Source organism: Hoplias malabaricus, chromosome X1 (genome assembly GCF_029633855.1).
Source record: "Hoplias malabaricus isolate fHopMal1 chromosome X1, fHopMal1.hap1, whole genome shotgun sequence".
Lineage (NCBI taxonomy): Eukaryota > Metazoa > Chordata > Actinopteri > Characiformes > Erythrinidae > Hoplias > Hoplias malabaricus.
The window spans coordinates 15,135,218-15,156,962 of NC_089818.1; the positions used below are offsets into that span (position 1 = coordinate 15,135,218).

Below are 21,745 nucleotides of genomic sequence, written 5' to 3' on the forward strand. Positions count from 1 at the left end.
TTTAAGTATTTTGACTGAAAAAAAGTACCCAATAATGTACCTATTTAGATTTGCCACTCTAGTACATGCAGCACACACACTCCAGCTGAGCCAATAAAGCCCTGGTAATGAATTCCAGTAGTAATAAAGTGGGTAAGTCCACACTGGGCTCAGTGTAGTTCAGGAAACTCACACACCATCAGCTCATAAACATGATGGAAAACCAGGCTGAGTGAATGTAAAATGAACGGAATAGATCAAATTGCATATACTACCATTTTAATGTAGTCAGTAATAGGCCAAATCTTTCCCAGAATGATTTATACTATCACAAAAGACTATGTTCTTTTGATTGACCCACACTGGCCGGTTTATTATTAGAGATTGTGTACAATATTGTGAACCAAATTTGTGTTCATTTGCTGTACTTTTGTTCTTAATCAAGGGACAGCTTTTGACTTCTGAGCTGCTCTTAGCTCCATTTTTGGAAAGTGGACGAATTGGAACCTAGTAGTGACCCATGGGGTAATTTCAGGGCCTTCAGATTAATTACAATAGAACCATTTCTGTCAGTTTTAGTTCAACAGTGGGAACAAGTTGATACTGCATAGTACCACTCTGGTGTCTAGGCTGCTACACATAAGCCAATGCTACCATTGGTTAGGATTTCAGGACCTGCACCAAAGGCTTTACCTGATGATAAATGGGGTAGAATGAGTGCTGATTAATTGTTCAGCAACAAATGTACTACAGTCTGTAATTTTACACCTGTATAGTGGATGGTGGACCATGTGTGGAGATACAATACTAGTGTTTCCAATAAACTGCCAAGAGACTGGTGTTACAAGCTTGTTGTAAAGGTGGGTAGTAACTGCTCAAACTGCATTTGCTCAACTGCATTTACTTATCTCAGTTTTCATTCATTTTATTCTTTTATGCAAGTGCCAATACCTTTTTAAAATATGGATTTTGGCTCTTTGAGGTGTTTCTAATAAAGTCGACTGTGCAGGCGTATTGTCAATGCACTATTTAGGCTGTCAGTCTGGTTTATGGTATTATTCTCCAAGCCCCATGTTTCATTGATTTGTGCCACCTTGTCAGCGTCTGTCCAAACAGGACTAATCCCTGGAGGCTGCTAATTCACTCCATTGTTGTAGATAATCTGAACACAGCTGGGATTACTTCAAATCAAGAGATGGATCCAGTGAGCTCAGATTACACTAATAAACAGAACAGGGTTTACCACAGACAGCAGTGAATCATACAGCAGTGATGTATCAGACTTAGCAATGTTCAAATTAATAATATTTGATTATAATTACATTTAATAAAGCATGTCAAGGTGGCACTGCAGGTGGTGTCACTGCCAAAGCATTTCAGGATTCAACATATTGGTACTTGAATCCTAATAAGGGTTGGAGATTTATTTGTCTGGTACCAACGAATCATTTCTAAACAGTAAAGTAAACTAACGGTCAGAGACATCGCTGGATTTTCAGTGTATGTTACTTTCTTTAAATTGTGGTATTTATATGGAGGACATTATCTTAGTGAAGTGAGGGCCCATTGAGAGAAATGTCTAGTGACTGAGTGGCCATTGTGCCATTGATGACTGACTGCTTCAGTAAGAGCTTTAGTGTCAACACAGTGGAGGAAAACAGTGCCTGTGGCCATTATGTTGAAAGCAAAGCCTGTAATGTTAATACTGTATATACAATGATATTTTATAAAGAGGAGGCCCTGTACTTTTGTATTAATGTTTCTGTATGTAATGTTTGACTACGTGGGCGTTTTATGACTGACTTAAATATCCAGATTTTATTTATTTATTTATTTATTTATTTAAGAACAAACACTTCATGATTTTATTCACTTTAGAAAAATACAGAAATGGATTTTTATTAGTCTATGCACTAAGAGAATAAAGGATATACATTTTTACATGTAAAGTATCATGTCCTAAAATGTTAAAACGTACGTGAATGGGATAGAATAGTACCACAGGGCTCAATACTAAGGCCTGTTAAGTTTCTGCTCTCTGACCGTATTGTGTGTTTCACTTTTCTGTAATTCCCATCCAAGCCCCTGGTTGGATGCTGTTAAGAATTGCTGTCTTGTGTATTAATTCTGCTGCAGGGGATTACACTAACAGACTTATTTTATGATGTAAGGTGGGATTTGCCTGTTGCCATCTGGCCATTCACAAACACTTTAAGCTCTTGCCCCTAACTATCATCTAATCAGAGACCATGGGCTTGAATAGATTACAAGGAAATCTTGCCCTACAGCACTGACATGGAGTTGGGCCACCATGCCCATGGCGGTCTTCAGCCAAAAATAACAACAGCCATTTACAAAGTACTCATTCAAGACAAAATGATTCGTCTGATTTGCAGTGAGATCCAAATTTGGAGGCATTGTTTATATTTACAGCATTCAACACAGATACTTATCCAGAGCAACTTTATCTTAAAGATGGTAATTCAATGTTAGGAGTCTTGTCCTAGGACTCTTTACTAGAATAGTGTGGCATTCAAGCCCAAGATGGGAGTCGAACCCTAGCCAAAATTGATATATTAAAATTAAATTTTAACCACAGCTTGATTAAGATTTCTCTTACAACAAAAACTGCTGAACTCCAAATTTACACAAAAACGTCCACCATGTTTGTCCCGCTCTCAGAAAAAACATTCTGTGTCCAAAGATATCTTTAATTTTAATTGGTCTGGCATGGTGGCACAGCAGGTATGTTGCTGCCACACAGCTCTAGATCCTGTGTTTTGGTCTTGGTTACTGTCTGTGAGGAGTGTGGTGTGTTCTCCTTGTGTCTGCATAGGTTTCCTCCAGGTGCTCCAGTAATTTCTACAATCCAAAAAAAAACATCCGTTGGTATGTGGATCTGCTGTTTTTTAGATTATGTCAAAAATAAATTTTGTTCTGGTTCATTTGTAAAACATGAAACATAAAACAATTGCACGTAAATAAACACAAATTTTATTCTAATGAATGGATTTCAGTTATTTGATAAAAAATAAATATCACCACTTAGATGCACGTAGCCCCTAATGAGTTCCTGAAGCTGTAATAGAGAATCTCCTTAGCTCTCTTGAACCACTCGCATTTTTCTTCCTTTTGTTTGGAAGCACTGAATGCAGCAGGAATGGGAAAATGGCTTTGTCTCAACATCAGTTGTGTGTTGGCGTAATGACAGGCCATTCATATTCACACAGTCAATTACCTTGTTTACTGCTTGGTTTCTTTCATGAGACATTGTGGAATAAAGATAATAAACTCTATTTACATACAGAGCGCCTATAAAGTTATCATAATAATACATCTCAATAATTAAAGTCTCTTCATCTCAGAGGGACAAAGCCTCAAAAGAAACTTTAAACTTTGACTTTAAAGAGCACACATCCTAAAGGCACAAGGAACAACAGTGAGGATTTAAAAGGGCAAATCCATTATTCTATTACTTTCATAACCTGTGCTGCATTTGTTTGGCCATCTGGTGCTACCTGACCAGAGGAGGTTGAGTTCCCATGTTGAGTCCCTACTATTGGTCCTTGTGTGTGTGAAGGGTTTCTCCTTTTGAGTCTTTGTTTATTTAAGTGCTCCTCGCTTTTAGGGGTTTTCCTCCTTTTTCTTAGATGTGTTCTTAAGGTTCTTAGAAAGTATGCCACATCTGAAGCTTAGTTCTTCTCAGTGGGTTCTCATATTTCATAATAAAGCTCACGAATTAAGCTACAAGGTTAACCTCATCATTACTGATACAGTCTAAGTGACCCATGAGGACCTGCTGATTATGAAGAAAGAGTCCTATCCTAAAGTCTACGGCTGAATAGTTTCATTGACACTGAAAGCTCCATGAATAAATTGTGTCATAACTCTCTAGTGTGATTCCTGCATGGCTTTCTGCTGTGAAATTCTGATTCACTTTGCCTGGCTGTTGACAGAATGCCGTCTGACTGCGCTTAAACCCAGCGCTGCCAAAATCCTGTCTTATGCCAAGATTATTTATGAGCAATTTGTCCAGAAATGACTGAAAAACAGCTGCCATAATCATATTACTGTCTGCCAGGGCCAGATGGGTTGGATGACGTTAAGTAAACATCGTGTGCTTGAAAGTGTGGATGGGTTACATTGAGTATAGATTCACAATTAGTAAAAAAAAATGTATTTTATTCTAAAAGCTGATCCATTTTCCTGCTATTTAAGGCCTTGCCACTTCCAGTCAGTGTAGACGTCAATCACAGGCCGCTCTATACGGCTAAATGTTTGTAAACAACTTCTTATACAACATTGCTGTTTAATATTTCTCTGCTAATAGCCAGTTTGTCTCTTTAGCTTTTTATGTCACTCTCCTTGAAAGATATTTGGAGCATATTTATGAATATTTGGTGGCACTCACTCACAAAATCATTAGTAAGGATCACTCATTCAAACCTATTCATCTGTAAATTATTGAAAATATCAATGTTAAATTGGATGTAATTTTATGGTTTTCTGTGGAGATCACACACACACTGTGTGTACAGCTGAACCCCCGTGTACCATAAAGTGTCTGAACTCTAGTCACAAGAGGTGTATTCAATTTTTTGGACATACAGTGTTCTATTTTTTGTAGTGAAATGGACAACATAAAGCACAATAGGGAGCCAGCTACTCCTCCACACACAGAGGAAGAGGTGGCCTCAGATCAGAGAGGGTCATTCATAAAACATGACCATCTAAAAATAAAATGCTCTTTTACCACCACTGCTTTCTAATCTGGGACACAGCTTTAGCTGTTTGTGTCGATACACGTTAGTTCTGAGAGGCCAGCGAGCATCCGGAGCCACTCGTGCTTTAGAGCCATTTTAGGTCCAGATGCTAACACTGAGCAATGGAGGTTGTTAGCATCCAATTAGCAAAGACATGTTTTAGTCATGTATCCTGTTTGTACTGGCACAGAAACAGTCATATGATGTCTAGATCATCCAATCAGGCCCTCTACATTGGTCCATACGAACCTAAGGTCCATATGACCCAAAAGATAGTGCCATTTTACACATTATTTACCATGTCCAAATATAGATGCTTTTCTAGATGTTGAATTTTTCCGTAGAAATGTAGATGCTCTGGAGCAGCCTAATGTCACCATGCCTCAAGCTAAGCATGGGCTAGAGATGTACAAAACAACTCAGAATGCTTTGGAGCAGTGGAACTGTATTCCCTGGAGTAATGGAGATCCATCCTTTGCCATTGAGATGAGTGAGAGCTAGAGTTGATCATCCAACACCAATACCAGACATTGAATATGTACACGTCTACAAACTTTAGGACACAGCTTATCACTGCAAGGTAGTAAAGTCAAAACACACAGAGAAAAGATGGTGTGGTATGGGTTCATATTAGCAAAGTTAAAGGGAAACGCCACAGAATATAGGCAATTCTGCATAATAAAATCATCAAAATGGAAAGTCAAGAAGAGTGACATGGTGTGAAACTCAATCAGAATTGTTCTGAATGGCAGTGATAGGAACCAGACATGAGTGTGAGAGACATGAGTGTGAAGATGTGAGTGCTGGACACATGCTTAGTGTTCTTGTGTGTGTGTGTGTGTGTTTGTTAGTGGGGGTGGGGGTGTGTTGGGGTCCCATTTGGAGGATAGTCCATTTGTTTTAATATCAATTTGGACTAAACTGTCCCATGCAAGCAGGTAGCACAAGGGGGCAATCCAGGTCAGAGCAGGAGCAGAGCATCACATCAACACTGAACCACTCAGGAAGCTCAGGGAGAGAGAGAAAGAAGAAAATAAGAAGGGTATAGAATGTATGGTGTGGAATATTCAGTGCTCTGTAACAATCCCACAATATTTGTTCTTCAGATTTACCAATATTTTGCCTTTGTCAACATTACAGAATCTCAGAAGACAAATGTACACTCTCTGAATAAACAGTCATAACTTCGCAAGTACAGAAAACTCAGTTAAGTTATTTTTAAGGACTGTTTTCTAGCTTTGAGAGCACACTATAAGTATAAGACACATTTTGTGTCTAGGAGAAACCTGTTTCACAAACCGGCTGTCTGTGCGGTTGTGGTTTGCCAGCTTTGCTGTTGGAAGTTGCCTTGACTAATGAACTAGTAAATTTGTTGGGGTTGGGGATGCGACCTCTGTTGGCTAGGTAAGTGAACTACAATAACATAGACCAGTGAAACTGACTAGTGCACATTTAATGTATTAATTCTGACCAGAATGAGCCACTGTGTCCCCAGGTTTTTCATTCTGTTGTCTACAAATGTTGTAATTATTACAGCTAGTGAATTTTAGCATAATGTTAACTACCATTAAAAGATACATTTAATAAGATTCCAGTAAACATTTAGCCATTGATTCAACGGTGAAATAATGTAATGACTGCCGTCAAATCAATGTTTTCTTAAAGTTGAATATGAAATTTGAAAAGACGCTAAAAAGACGACTATCAGACGTATTTTCGACGTAGCTTATTAATCGGTCCCGGAATAACTGACTTGTATAAATGCATTTTGGACGTCCATTGGCGTTATTAATTGGTCACCACTTAACTGACTTATTAAGATGGATTTTGCACGTCCATTGACGTTTAAAATTTGTCCTTGACGGACTGACTACATTTAGACCAATTTTGAAAAATCCAGGGACGTTCCTTGTTTACTGGGATGCAGAAAAAAGTTAGTTGACTATAGCTCAAATTGGCTACAAGTGCAGTGAATATCCATTTGTAATTTTAGGCTTACTTTCTGTCACATATTGTTGTCAACAACGTATATTGTTGTCACACATTGTTTTTTGTGTGTCTCTCAACAGGTCAGTTACAGATTTTAGAGTTTACGTAAGAACCCCGCCTTTAAGGCACTGACTCATGAGGCTCCACGGACAGCGAGGCACCAGTTGCTCCCTTGTCCATTTGAGTTGATAGGAATGTCTGAAAATTGCGTGGACTTCCCCTTCGAACTCTGGACGCTCGGTGACAAAGTTTGGATTCTCCTTTAAGAAAGCCACGTGACGCTCCGCCGAGCTCGCGACGCCATTTTGGAGGAAAGTTTGGAATTTGTGACATATACACGGAGGGGGAAAGAAGGAAGAGAGAGGGGGAGAGAAGAGGGACAGAGAGACGGAGATAGAGAGGGTGTCGGAGTGAGGGAAGCACAGGAAGAGACAGAGAAAGACAGAGGGAGGGAGGAGAGAAGGTGTGGGACACTCGCGGACGCCGCGCGCCGAGGATGAGGGCGTTAAAGTGCGCGTGATTGTTGCAGAGGGGTGCACTTGCAGCTTTGGAGTTTGTTTTTTTCCCTTGGTGTTGCAACGTCAGTGTGTGTCTGTGTGAGTGTATGTGTGTATGTATGTATATGTGTGTGAATGCATGCATGCGTGCGTGTTTGCGCGCGTGCATGGGTGTGTGTGTGAGAGAGTGTTTTTCGTCATGCACTGAACTCAGTAGAGCCTGAAGTGTCCGGAGAAAAGCTGGAGAAGGCTTGGGAAGACCTGGAAAAGCTGGAAAACTGCTGGATTTAACTGTTTTCCCTAATCTTTATGAAGCTGGAGAAGGAATGCAATAATCTAGTGAAGTCTGTGGGTGGTCTCGTGCATTTTAGACTTGTTTTAAAGTCCATTTTATTCTCTTTTAGTCCTGTCCCACTCTTCTTTTCATGTTTGGTGGATAAATATTTGGACCTGGTGCCAAAGAGGGGCATCTGATTCCCCCCCCCCCTCCTCCCCATTAGCCCCCTTTTGTGCTTGGGAAAGTGGTCTGGAGTGAGGGGCATTTGGGGATTTTTGGGGCATTTTTGTTGGACCCTCCCTCCCCAGCCTGAAAATGCCAGTGAGGAGAAAAGGTGAGTTTTGAATTTTTTTAAATCCCTCAAATCCTCAGTAAGACCAAGATTAAAGATATTTATTTTTCTGTGCTGTTGTCTCGAGAACACTACTTACATTTCTCCTGCCTTCAAGATAACACATGGTTTTTCCCCAGATAAATAAGCTGTTTCCAGGAGGTAGTATCATGAGATGAAAACTGCATTTTCTTGTGAGCTCAAGATAATAATTGAACATGGTTCTTTTTTTTTTCTTGAAATACCTGAAGTTGTTGAACTTCAGAATGAAAATTAAGTTTTAACCCGAAAGAGAACATCATATTCCACCCTGAGGTCACAAGACTGATAACTTATGATCTAGAGGAAACCTTGTGTTATTTTAAGATCACAAGAAAAATAAGATGTGATGTCACGAAAGCAGCACAGAAAACTGTAATTGACACATGACCTCTGCGGACTTGTGTGTGAACTGAACTGTGAGCTATTGCATAAGCCTCTGTTTCCCAATCCTTCCCTCTCCTGCTCCATTTACACCTGATTCAGAAAGTAACCCCACTAACCTCATTCCCACACTCTGTTCATGAGCTTTACTTTGTTAAAGTCTTGTGCAGAAATGTGTCCACCCTTGCTCCAGTGATTTACAATGAATGGAAGTAAACAAAGTAGATTGGTTTTTCTCTGCCATTTGTAGTGCATTATTTTGCCATAAAATGTAATACGTGCCATAAATGTTCACTGGCCACGTTGTTTTCTTACTTTAGTGCATTTTGTAAATTGTTAAATTCCGTGTGTTACGTTCGGTGTATAAATAACAAATTTACTTTACAGAAAAATGTTTAGGAGTTTATTTTCCCTTAGATATAACTGCAGTCCTTGACTTGACGTGGTGTACCCAAACTTTTGCACAAAGCCAGAAAATTCAGATTTAATTGTTATTTTAATGGTACTTTCTCGAAAATATTGTCAAAAGTTGAAGAACACTGACTGACCAACTGTATATTTAACAAGAAGAGAACAGGAACAGTGTTTTAATGTTATTTATTTGACGTACAGTAATGGAAGTAGAGTGCTGTAAGTGGTGTATAGTATATGTCGTACTTTATGGCAAACAGTATGTGAAAATTTGTACAAGATTAATCTCAATTAGGTGTCAGGATATTACTTTTCTTAAAAAATACCCTAAGTATCGTGATTATGATATTTCTACATATCATTCACCCCTATGCCAGGGGTGTAAATAAAGCAACTAAAATGACCACAATGTCCAGCACGGAGGGCTGTAGGAGTCCAGAGTCCAGTCGTAAGTGAAAGTGTGCTGCTGCTGGAGTTGTGAGTTGCAACTCTAGATCCTGTAAAACATTCAGCAGCCCTCTGAGCTGATCATGTTGCAGAGATTTGAACTAAATCTTCACACGCAGAGGGCTGCTGTCATCGTGGAGCCGCCCATAAAGTGTTTTCTGAGCTAAGCTGACTCTCTGTCTGCCTGATAGGGCAGTATTGTAGTTCTTCCAGTTCTTCTGTGGTTATGTCTCTGTGTTTTCTAATTTTATAATTCCCAGAAGCATTAGCTGTTTGGTCTCCAGACAAATCCCTGAGTTAAATGATGCTTTTATTCCATTTTATTACACTAGTTTTCCATGTGAATGTCCCAGTATTTCAGTGTTGGATAATAAGTATGTGTGTGTGTGTGTGTGTGTAGATGCTCAGCGAGCTCTGGTGCTGTTGGAGGAATACAGAACCAAACTCAACAGCGTAGAGGACAGACAGCTGAGGACCTCCATCCAGAGAGTCATCGACATCTTCCAGAGCAACCTCTTCCAGGCGCTCATAGGTAACTACAGCATTCCTGCCTTTACTTGAGTTTTTACACCAAAAACAGACCCCCTCTGTCCCCTCTCGCCTGGAAAGGCTTTACACTAGATTTCAGAACATTTCTGTGTGATTTGATAGCATTCAGTCACACAAATATTAGTGAAGTCAGACACAAACACAGCTCCATCACTTCAGAGAGGACAGTTCCATTGCTCCACACCCGTATACCTCTCTTGCTGAGGGTTAGCGATGGGCAAGGTGTCCTTCGGCTATGTTCAGCTGCTTTTGGGCGTCCCGTTTGGTTTCATGCTGCACTGTGTGCTCCTAATGAGTAGTTTCAGATAGTCACAAGACATCATAAGCTTTGCTGTGGATGATGGACCCTCTGTCCACTAGCCTAGTCAATAATATTCTTATTATCTAAAACATGGAAAGCCAGTTTAATATCTTTCAATGGGGAATAATGTGTTATTTCCCCTCTGCTGTGGTGGGTGTAGTCTGTCCCTGTGACACTTGGGTGAAGGGTCGTAAAAGTCCAGTAGAACCTTGGTGTGACCTGAGCCTTATGTGGCGTCATGACCATTGTCTATTTTCAAAGATGTGTTGCTTCACTGACTGTTGGTGGGTGTAATTAACTTGGCTGTGGCTAACTTCGATTAACTTTTTGCTTCAATTGTATAATCACAACACAAGGCTGAACGATTTAGGGGAAAGTTATACTCTGTAACAAAATACATTTGGATTGAGACTTGAGTTCTGAATGTTGCTTTTATATATTTTATTCATATGGAAATTATGTAGATGTTTGACTTGAGTAAATTACTCAGAAATCATTATTCGTCTGAGGAGAAACAAAATAAGAGTCTGTAGGAAGTAGTCCTGGGATGATGTATGTTATTATTGAATATTAAGATAATGTGTACATATGATGGCTGTGGTACCATAGAAAACAAGTACTGTCACGTTTTCGCATATTTTGTATCGACATGGTCCCAGAATATCAGTCCTTGTGACCTCCCCACCCCAAATGACCCCTTTTAGGAGTTTAAGTGTAAGTTATGTTCACACTTTGCCGTAGTGAGACTGACTATGCCTGCTGTTCTTTCCCATGTTTTCTCCATGGCTCGCGGTTATAAACGCTCCTTTTCTTTTTCCTAATCCCGCTCTTGCGTGTAAGGGCCCGTCTAGTGCCTGAGTCACTGAGCCAGTGTGGTTTATTCTGAGGAACTGGAATCGTGTTTCTGCTTCTGCGACCGATAACAAACCCCAGTGTGAGAGATGGCAGCAGGAATGCGGAGAGGGCTGTTAGAGTTTCTCAGGGTTTGACTGGCACTGAGCCAACACTCCTCTGTCAGATTCTGGAGGTGTGGAGCTTCCTGTCTCAAACACAACCTCGGCTTCCCTCACTTTCAGTGAAAAATCACAGTTGAGGATGTTTTAGGACTGCAGTATATTGCTTACTTAATTACTTTTAAGTTTTGGTGATGGGACTAAACCTTGTATATTGATGATTGATGTTGTCACTATTTTGTTTTTCGTGAGGTTTGAAAAGTCTAAAACGAGCATTGTTATAAAAAATAATAATAATTAAAAAATGATCAAGGTGTCAATATGATGTCAGGAAAGCCAGCACAATTACAAGACCCATTTCCAGAAAAGTTGGGAAATTGAGTCTGTGATGTGTTAAATATCTTGGAAAAAGGCACAAAATATTTACAATGTTTTCACTCAACAATTAATTAAAACAATGATTGTGTACTTCAAATATGCACTAAATATTTCATTCACAGAGTTCTGTTTTTCTTTCATGTTTAGGATATGTTCCAAGTGTTTTTAGATGATGTCATAATGGGCTGAAATAGGTCATATGTTCAAAACTAGTCCTCCACCGTCAGAACTTTAACTCTCTATAGCTTAGTGAAGCTAATTCAGTATATTTTCAGTATTGTGGTGTTTTATCTACTTTGTCCAGGCCTAGAGGTTTCTGTGTGTGGTCGATCAGTCCAGAAAACAGTTTCTGTGTTGTTGTGTGTCCAGAATAATGAGTTGTTTTCGGAGTCACATGATTTAGGGTGATTTATTCTTTTTGTGCGTGTCAGAGTAAGGCAGTGTTTAACGAATGTTCCATTGTTTTGTGTGATTCTGGGTCCAAATACTTCTCGCCACTTCTCTGAGCTGCTGGAGTGACCTGGAGTGGACTGAGTATTTGAGCATTGATTACTCAGAATTGGTTTAATGAAGTGTCCAGGACTGAACGGATGCAGTTTCTTGGAGGATAAAAGCTCGAGCTACTCGGCTCCAGACTGAGAGCCATAAATATTTGGTTTGCTCCCCCAGTCCAGATTGGCAGAACGTGCTGGAAGTCTGTGTGTGTGTGTGTGTGTGGCAGCATGATGTCTTACTGTAATGCATTTTGTAATGCACTGTCTTTGGAGCAACATGATTAGAGGAGCATATTAACTGCCAGTTCTGGACTGGCCTGCATGAGCCAGCATTATGCGGCATATAGGAGGAATTTATGATTTGTGGTGTGTCAAATTTATTTTCTGCATGTTTAAGTATAAAATACTGCCATAAAGATAAGTTATGTGCATTTAAGAGAGCCACAGGAAGGGTGTGCTGTCACAGGGAGCTCACTGACTGGTGATGTCACAGTCTGAAAACAGGAAAAAACACAAGCTCAGTAGCCCACTGCAGATGTTAGTTTGGCACTGAGTTTGGGTTAAAAGAGAGGAATGAAGATGAAAACAGAAAATATTCAGAAGACACTTCAGTTGATTTTGTGCTCACAGGCATGAGGCTTTATCTGCTAAATATCTAAATATGTGTGATTTGAGCCTCAGTTTGCTGGAAAATCATCTGCTGTGGTGAGCACAATTGCCTGTAGCTGGCCAGCTGTGCTTCTAAACAGCGTAGATCCATCTTATTTGCTTATTTTCAAACTTCCCTGTTGCTCAAGAACTATTCACTGAAATTCCCTCTCTCAGCAATTGGTTTATCGTCAACACGTTAGCCATTTTGCAGTTGGGCTGTGCTGAGCTGAACTGCACAGCGCCGAAAACCCTTCATTCCACCCACTCTCTCAGATATGAGGCTCATGCAACACAACAGTGCACATCGCACCCTACAGAAATACTGTATACCATGTTAATATTTTGACAGTATGACGGCATGAAATATGTGGATACCGGCCAACCCTAGTCCACAGTCACTTCAGGGCAAAATGGCCATGTACATAACCCCCACCCCCCCCCCCCCCCACACACACACACACACACACACACACACCACACCCATGCTGCCGTTCTGGCTCTTCTGCCTCTTCCCCGGAGTGCTGCAGATGAGAAATAGGTTTGAACGACAATTTCCAATTGGATATGAGATCCTGAGATATGTATTCTACGGGACAAACACAATGTAATCCGTCTGTTGACATGATTACCCCGGACCTAATCCCGGGGCCGGGCGATTTGCTGCAGTTTGTGTGGAGTGCAGCAGGAGAAGCAGCAGTACTGTGGACTGATTAGAGCCGGAGGGAACGTCCCGGGACGCCTCAAAACAAGACTGAGCCGCAGTCCGTCTCCTCACAGTTGCAGTATGTGGGTCATCACAGTCACAAAAGTTCACCTATAATAGGTGCCGGCCCTGGAGGGCCTTCAGTTAAGGGGCTTTTAAAAAAAGCAGGTGCTCTCTAAGCTTAGGGACGGCCGTAATGCATGATTTATGACCACAATGTCTCAAATAGGGATGTCCCGGGCCAGTATTATCTATGGATTGAAGCTAAAATCCAATTCAAATCTAATGGTGTATAATGGGTGACAGTGGGTTTTCTTGTTATTATTTGTTAAAAAAAAAATTTCTTCTTCTTTGTGTGTACCAGGTCTTGCATGGTTTTCATTTAATCTTTCCCTATGTTGTCTGACGATACCGGCCTAAATACCTCAATACTGATACTGAAAGGGTACCATGGCAAAAACCTAAAACATCAGGAAAAGTAATGTACTTTCTCTTCAAGCTGAGGGCAGTCGGCAAAATCGCCGGTATCTGCTTGTTAAGTGCGACGCCACACGTGATCAAGCCTTCGGCCCTGTGTCGTATATTCATAAGACATGTTTACTGTTTGATTAAAGCTGAGTGCCTCAATCAATCATGTGATCTCAGCTCAGGAGTTCAGAAACAGGAATAAATTCAACATAAATGGAAACAAACTCCATCTCGGGAGCTGTGTCTCTGGGAGCAGAGAAGCCGTGGAGAGAGAGCTGTCTCTCCCGCTCATGATCAGTCCTGGTGTTTTAAAAGAATTGTGCTACCGTCGATTCTCTTCTATAAAAAGTAGCAAAGGTTTGTACAGAAAGTTTAGCTGGTACTAAAGTCGAGTTTGTTGTTTTGCTAAATAACTCACTAGAAAGTCTGAAAAGTCGCTAAAACTATCTGCAAAATCATTAAGCTACTCCAGAGCTTCCCATTTTATTCCCTGCTTTTCTCTGGAGATTTTACTAGTCATGTGACTATACAACTGAACACCTGTGTGCACAAAGGCTGCGTCGTAGGTAGGGGAACTCACTGCTTGTAAGGTGTGCCTCAAAACTTTTAGATCTATGGTGTGTCTGGAAACGTGAAAGGTTTTCTTCCCATTAAACCAGATTCCGAATAAACGTGATATGGATCAGTCTGTAAATTAGTCTGCCCCTTTTATTGTCCTCTTCTGTTTTAGGCACAAGCTATCATTGAGGTGAAGGGGGACAGACAGGCACTGTGAAATAGAGAAACCGTATCTCGTGGTTAGAGAGGCCAATTTAATCAGGCATCAATGCAGCAGTCTGTTTAAGCCTGGCTTTACCACAACTTTCTCCCCAGAGGAGAAACACGAGACACTGGAGGAGCTGCAGCAGCCGCAGCAGATAAATCCGTGCTTGTTGCGACTGAGAGATGGGCTAGTCCTGCCTAATGTCCGATTTCAGAGATTAAACTCTCCTCCAGCTCCTGTGAAGAGCTCTTTAAAATGCAGACTCATTCAAGTGCCATTCAGTGAAGTCCCTGCATTGATATTGTATTCTGCAATTTAAATTTTGAAAATTAAAAAATTGTTTTTTTTCTATGCTTTGTGTGTTGTCAGTTCACACATCACACAGTGAAGTCTGCCATGTGCTTTCTTTGAGTTGTGAATTTCCTGCTTCTTGGAGCTCAGCATACTTGAAGGAGAACACTAAGTGGTCAGGTTTGAATTGGTATATGCTCATATTGGCTAGGGGTTTAATAGAAATGATGTTTCATAAGAACAAATTTAGAAATTCAGTGTAAAGGGCTGAGTGTGAATGACTGGGTGAGTGTGTGATGCCCTGTGATGGACTAGGTGTCTTACTGGCTTTCGCCTGTTGATGCCAGGTAGGCAGGTAGATGAAGTGCTGTCAGAAAGGGAATAAATGAATGAATTCTTGAATAATCATGTTTAAAGAACAATTTAAAGTCCGATTTATACTTCTGCGTTGCCTTGACACAGAACCTACACTGTAGGCTACGCATGAGCCCTATGCCATTGTGAGAATTTATACATCTGCGTTGGTGTCAGTCTGCAGATACACCGCCAAAACACCAGGGCTGAATCTCAAACATTGTCCTCTAAACTGTGTAGTACACAATGTAGTGGTGTAGTTGAGTTACTTTTATAACTCTTTAAAGTGCACTATATATATATATATATATATATATATATAATAGAGGTCTTTTTTTGGGACAGAGCTTAGTTTACATGAGGTGCCAGAAAAGGAACAAATGTAAAAACGGTGTGGTTCTGCTTCTCTTTATATTTTCCTGGAGATGTCAGTGTATTCCCTTTGTTAAACATTTTTATTCTTTTTTGACACCCACACTATGTCTGAGAAAATCTCATTCACGCCATGAATGTGTGTTGTCTGTGCTTTCTGTAGCGTGGAGGAGTTCCTGTATTTCTTTGGTTCAACATAAACAATGTCCGAACGACTACTGACCTATCACAGTCATTGCGGTCACAACATAGACACAACGGGATTACATTTCAGGAGAGGTGCGAGTCAAGCTACGCCATAGAGTACCGTGTAGGGTTAACACAAGTATAAATTGGGCTTTACACAAGTGGAGTGGAGTGGAGTGTTGGTACTGTGTATGCCTAATCAGATGCTCCTTTGTTTTCTTGGGTTTGCATCATGTTGTGTAGCTCATTGTGCTGTGTGTAAATTAAAGGAGGAGTGTGTGTTGGAGGGCTGTCAGAGTTATTGTAATCTCAGGCTCCGTTTCAGGCTTGTCTGTGTCTGTAGCAGATGCTGTGGCTCAGTTGTCTCGTAACTGTTTGTGAATGTGTGTCATTGTTGACACGGCTTTTGCTATGTAATCTGGACGGCTGTTGGGGACGTCCCTCGTCTTTCTGCGTCTCTGAGCCTCGTCCTGTTCCGCAGTCTGTCGGCTCCAGCTCCCTCTGTCTCTCAGATGACAGGCGGAACCTTCACTACAGTCTCGGATACGGCTCGTCTCTGTAGGCCTGTCACAATTATTGCATAGAGACTTGACCACAGTTATTTTCTGCGCTTGTTAGACTTTACCAATGAAATTTAGGTCACAAAAACAAGTTGCAATTTTATCCAGTGGTTTGCGGCAAACATGTATAAATAAAAGAAAGCAGAAAGCGTGTTGAGTCATAGGTCAGCAGTGAGTGGTGTTCGCTAAGACCTTTAGAGGGTGACTGTGAGTGATGTTTGTTTACTTGAGCTTGAGCTGATTCGTTGTCATTTCGGAGATAATTATTAAGCTTATTTGGAGCAACATTCTGTTTAATCTTATGTTTATGCAAATGCAGTGTTAGGAGTATTGCCAAGGACACACTGTTATAGCTTGTTGTTCCTTATTGAGCTGGGAATTGAACCCCAGTCTTCTGTGGGACAAGGATTTGCACGGTGTCATACATTGAATAGAAGGAGATACTTTATTGTGTATGAGTATAGAGCACCTCCTCCTGGGTTTGAAGGGGACACCGTCCTGGGATTTGACCCCAGGTCACTTGTCGTAGCTCTAGGATATTGCCCATCTGTCTGTGAAACAATATTAATGTGGCATCAGATATTGTGAGTTTTGAGGCACAGTCCTTTTCCAACTTGGACAAAAAAGCATCGGTCTGAGGCAAGAAGACAGCAGCTTTGTAAAGGCTTACTATAAATAAACGGACGTCCAAAACACGCTCTGTGTGAGCTGCCTTCAGACTATCAGTTATTAGAGTGACATTTTCCAGCTAAAATAAACAAGACACACATTTTCCAGTGCCAGAATAATTAGATTGTCTTCATCTCTTTATGCTAAACAGCTTTATGCACTGTGGTCATGGGTGTGTGCTGTGGATTTTGGTCGTTTGGGACTGGATGTTTATATGATGTAGGATTGTAACAACTGCGAGTATGATCCATTAGTTCTGTTTTTAATCTCCACAATAAATCTGCATCACATCACATGACGCAGGGCTTTACCACTGCATCAAACGGTCGGTAAATAAGAACAAAGCTTTGATCTTTTCAGCTTTTATCATTATATATAAACACCTAGTCCTTTAGCAAAAGTATATTTGAAATTCAGGATTTCTCAGTTAGGACTATCCTCAACTTTTGGCTTAAAGTATACATACTCCCCCTTTTCCATAAGGGAAAACAGTTCTGGGTTTTAATGAAACACCTGTGACATGCTTTAATCAAAATACCACAAGGATCAAACCCCACAGCAGCGTTCTTCCCCCATCTAAACAGCCCTGTTCAGAATGGCCACTTTTAGCGCCTGTTCCTTTAAATGATAATGAGCTGCACACTGCTCACCCCTGATACTAGTGCACAGCAGTGAGAAGCTCTGAACTGTAGACGTTTCGCTCCTTTCTCTGTTTTCTCAGTTTTTACCTGAGTCTGTTTTGCTGCGTTTTAACTTGTCTTTGCGCTCTCACTTAAATAGATCCAGCGCTGTGATTCGACAGAATCAGACAAACGGGCGGGGCAATTCTAACATCTCTGCACTTGATGACAGAAGCGGAGCACAATTAGAACGGCTCGTTATATCCCATGATTTCTGATCATAGAAAACTGATTGGGTGGTCTTGATTCACAGTGTGTGGGTTGGTGGTCTCCAGATACACGTTATTGTGCACATATACTGAACAAACTCGCTCTCTGGTCAGCTCTTCTCTTGAATCTGGATACACAGCTGGATCGAAACCTTGTGTCAGGTGAAATTTTTTTGCAGATGTCAGATTTGTTTAGTGTGGGTTTGAAGAGCCGTCTAAAGTGCTTTACACAGCAAGTCGTCCAGCAGCTTCAAGCCCAGTTTCTTAGCAGGATATGCAAATCACATTTCTTTACGCCCTTTGCAAATAACTACAGACATGTGACACCACAGGGAGGTGTGTTAATTATGTTTCAGATTTTTCAGTGGAGCCACTCAGATATGAGCGGGGTTTATCAGTCCTGTAATTGTAATGTTTTTCTTTGTGCTGCTTTTGAAGTTTGACCCGTTGTTGGTGAAGAACAGCGCTGATCCTTTGTGTAGTAAAAGGCGGTCTACAAATAGAGCTCATATGTAACGTGTGGTTTTTACAGTGTTCTGTAGCTCAGCTTCTAGTTTAATTGAATCTAATTTCATTCAGTGTTCTTTCACTGTAATACCCAGCATGCACTACACTAATATATTATGTCATTGGGAATCCCTGTGGTGTCACTAGGCTCGGTAAAAAGCGTGAACTATGGGAGGAAGTTGTGGCCAAATTTGGTAAAATGATTAATCAGTGCAAAATATTAACCCGTTAATTTCTCATGTGTTTTATATAGATATTTCTGCTGGACCACTGCAGTTTTATGTTCAGTGAAGTATATTCTGCTCTTTATCAGTGTATCTCTTCTGATGCACAGAGATTTAAAGTAGTAGAGGCTGGTGGTTCAAGCGCAGGTGTGTGTTTTCCACCATGCTCTTTCACGCTCAGTTTAGAAGAGACTGAAATAAGCCCAGCTAGGTGCTATTAGCAGCTGTGAAATCACCGGCTCGGCTGTTTGAGCGAGAAACCGGAGCTGAGGGAATCACCCCCACCAGTGTGCATTATAAAAATATTTACTCTCATTACCCTGACGCTCCATGTGATCCAGTGAGTATTTTCAGCCATGTCACCCAACCCTTGTCCTGTACGAAACAGCAATGTCCCTCTGCTGTTTTCCCTGCTCTGAGACTCACTCACTGCTCTTAAAATCACAACAGAGGTCTCTGTGTATGCCGCTGTACAGCTGATCAAGGCTCTGTATTAATCAGCGATGCACAGGGTTATTAATTATATTTTATTTATTATTATTTAATATTGGCCTAATGGTTATTCTGTAAAGGACTCCGACGACGTGCAGTGTAGAGAATTTTGACTGAAAAGTCTTTTTTAAATCAAGCCGTTGAATGTTAAACCACAGCCAAAAAATTAACTCTACAAATTTTTTATTGTGAATTTATTTATTTTATTTTTTGCTGTTTAATTATTATTATTTTTTTTAAGTTGTATTTTTTTTATTAAAATGTAATCAGTCTTAAAAAAATCCAGTGTAATCTATGGATAGAATAAAAATAATATAAAAATAACCTCATATGATGTCATTATTGGATGTAAAAGTTAGTTGACAATATTTCCCTGTTGTTGTTTATTTTTAGAAATGCTTATATCTCTGTTTATCATACTGTTTATATGAGTGTTTAGATTATTGGTGTATAATATAGAGATTGGTCTCATTAAGATAGTATACCGGACCCATAAATTCCATATCCGTGTTAATCCCCTCCCCGTTGTTAAATATAACTGAGTCACAGCTCTGTTTGTTCCTCCTCTTTGCTCCAGGTGTTGTTTCTGGCAGGAACTGCCCCTTGCTCTCAGCCGTGTGTGTGTGTGTGTGTGATCACAACCAGATTAATGTCAGAGCAGCTGTGAAGGACCTTTTAAAGCCACGATTGACCTCCAGCTGCTGCCCATATTCATGCCTCGCTAATCTTTACACTGTAGATCAATCCAAGAAGTGGATTCATGTGCCCTTTTAAAGTGATAGATCCATCCAAAATTTAAATATTGCCCCATATGCAGTTGATCAGGCAAGCTGTGTTTGTGCTGAAGTTTTAGCAGTATGGTGTGTGTGTGTGTGTAATGTCTTAAGCATTTACAATAGGTAACAATGTTGAGGAAGCGCTTCTGATAAAAGTTTGTTTTATAATTTGTATTTGACCATCACCTCATGGTAATATTCTTTTTCCTTTTCTGGCAGATATCCAAGAGTTTTATGAAGTGTCCTTATTGGATAATGATAATCAGAAATGTGGAGAAACCCTGAGAGTGGTGGATGCGATGCCTGCGGTGAATCTGTGGGATTTCTCCAGCATCCAGAGCTCCACCGTTACTTCAGACACCTTGCCCAGCCTTAGCACCAGCATAGAGGTAAGAAACGGGGCTTTCCTTTCCTGGACGCTGGGATTTATTGTCTGTTCCTTGCCTCGTTTATTGCTGTGATGCGTCCATCAATTTTAAGAACTGTAGTTGCCCCTTTGCCTCGACAGGACCAGGAATACTTCAAGAAAACATTGCCTTTTTGACACACTGTATGTCCAAATGTTTCCAGACACTCTGTTGTGGACAGTGGTGTACAGCGTGTATAAAATATAGAAAAGCAGTGACCAATAGAGCTTCCTTTGGGATGAGTTAGAGTGGTATCTGAGGTCCAAAACGTATCATTCCCAACTCCTAACCATTTATAGCATCCCTATTAGTGCAGCAACGAGGGCACAGACTCTCTATTAAAAAGCTTCGCTAAAGGAGCAGGTGTCTACAACCTTTTGGACATATGCGGTGTCTTGCTGTTTTCCAGAGGTGGTTCACTCTTCCTTGGTGTCCTGAGGTTTGATTGAATCCGTGCTGTGGGAATCTACTGCTGTGGAGTCAAGTGGAAAATGGGAAAACCCTGAGTCATGGCACAAACTGTGTAGAAGTGTTCTGCTGTGGTCAGTTTGAAACATGCTTTGATGGGGAAAAAGTGCAGGAGGTGCAATTTATTTTTTGGGCTGATTCATGCTTTCCAGCCTCCGTTCCCAGCTCACACACTGAGCCGTGCCTCAATCTGGCAACACTGTACGGTTTACTGTAACTGTTAACCCTTAGAAGGCAAGGAGGAGTTATTGCTGTTGCTGTAGGTAAGACGTAATGGTGGGTGATTTTTGGGGTGGTATCGCACTTGTTGTTGATGCGTCCAAACCGTGGAATTGTTGATTCACCCCGCCCTGGTCATTAACGATCCCCCATCCCCATGTTCCCTGGTCTGGTTTTCCAAAACACAGAAAAGGCAGGGACCAGATCTCTTCCTCAGACATAGACACGCAAGGGATATTTAACATGTCTAATATTTGAGCCCCTCACTGTGGCCAGGTCGATATCTCTTTATAAAATAAAGCCATATAATTAGAGAAATGGCGGTGTCTTCTGACTCATTCCGGATGATGATATTTTTTATTCTTTTTATTTTTAAGACTTCTGTAATCCTCAAGCTGTCCCTAGCCGTGCTGCAGTCTTGTTACGTGCTTTGCCTCAGTTCCTCTTCAAAGATTCATCTTAAAAAGCCTCTGGATCCTCCTGGATTCAGCAGGAGGAAGGATGTCGGTTTGAGCCGCTGCGCTGTCCATACTGATGACAGCCACGAGCAGCAGAAGGGCAGGGGCTCTCAGTGAAGCACTGCCTGCTGAGTGGTTTAAAGGAGCAATCAGTCATTTTTACCACTGAGTAGAAGCGAATAATATTCAATTATTAGTAATAATGAATAATAAATAATTTTTACTTTTATCTATAAAGAGCCGCTCAGCTTCCCAGAAAGAATCAGTTTATACTCCTCAGAGCAGGAGCGTTTCCATGCTTCAGAACGGTTTAATACACAATCTCTGACACATGCAGGGCTCTAGGAGTCAGTATCATGGCTCTTTTTCAGCATTGGGTATGTGCAGATATTGATTAGTACTAGTTGCGCCATAAACATTTTGTGGATTGTTATGACCCTACTTTCAAAGAGCTTTTCAGACTGGATCTAGATATAAAACAATCGCCATTACTCGC

At 40.8% G+C, this 21,745-nt stretch overlaps 1 protein-coding gene across 9 annotated transcripts in view; it reads left to right on the plus strand.

Moving 5' to 3' along the window:
- The first annotated feature begins 7,092 nt into the window (after positions 1 to 7,092).
- Positions 7,093 to 21,745, plus strand: part of LOC136675652 (discs large homolog 1-like protein) — a 105,558-nt gene continuing 90,905 nt past the window's right edge. For all 9 annotated transcript variants that reach the window (XM_066652333.1, XM_066652322.1, XM_066652325.1 and 6 more), the window contains exons 1-3: positions 7,093 to 7,839; positions 9,518 to 9,649; positions 19,917 to 20,086. In XM_066652333.1, the coding sequence (XP_066508430.1) occupies positions 7,821 to 7,839; positions 9,518 to 9,649; positions 19,917 to 20,086 (321 nt within the window). In that variant the 5' untranslated portion in view covers positions 7,093 to 7,820. The remainder of the gene's footprint in view (positions 7,840 to 9,517; positions 9,650 to 19,916; positions 20,087 to 21,745) is intronic.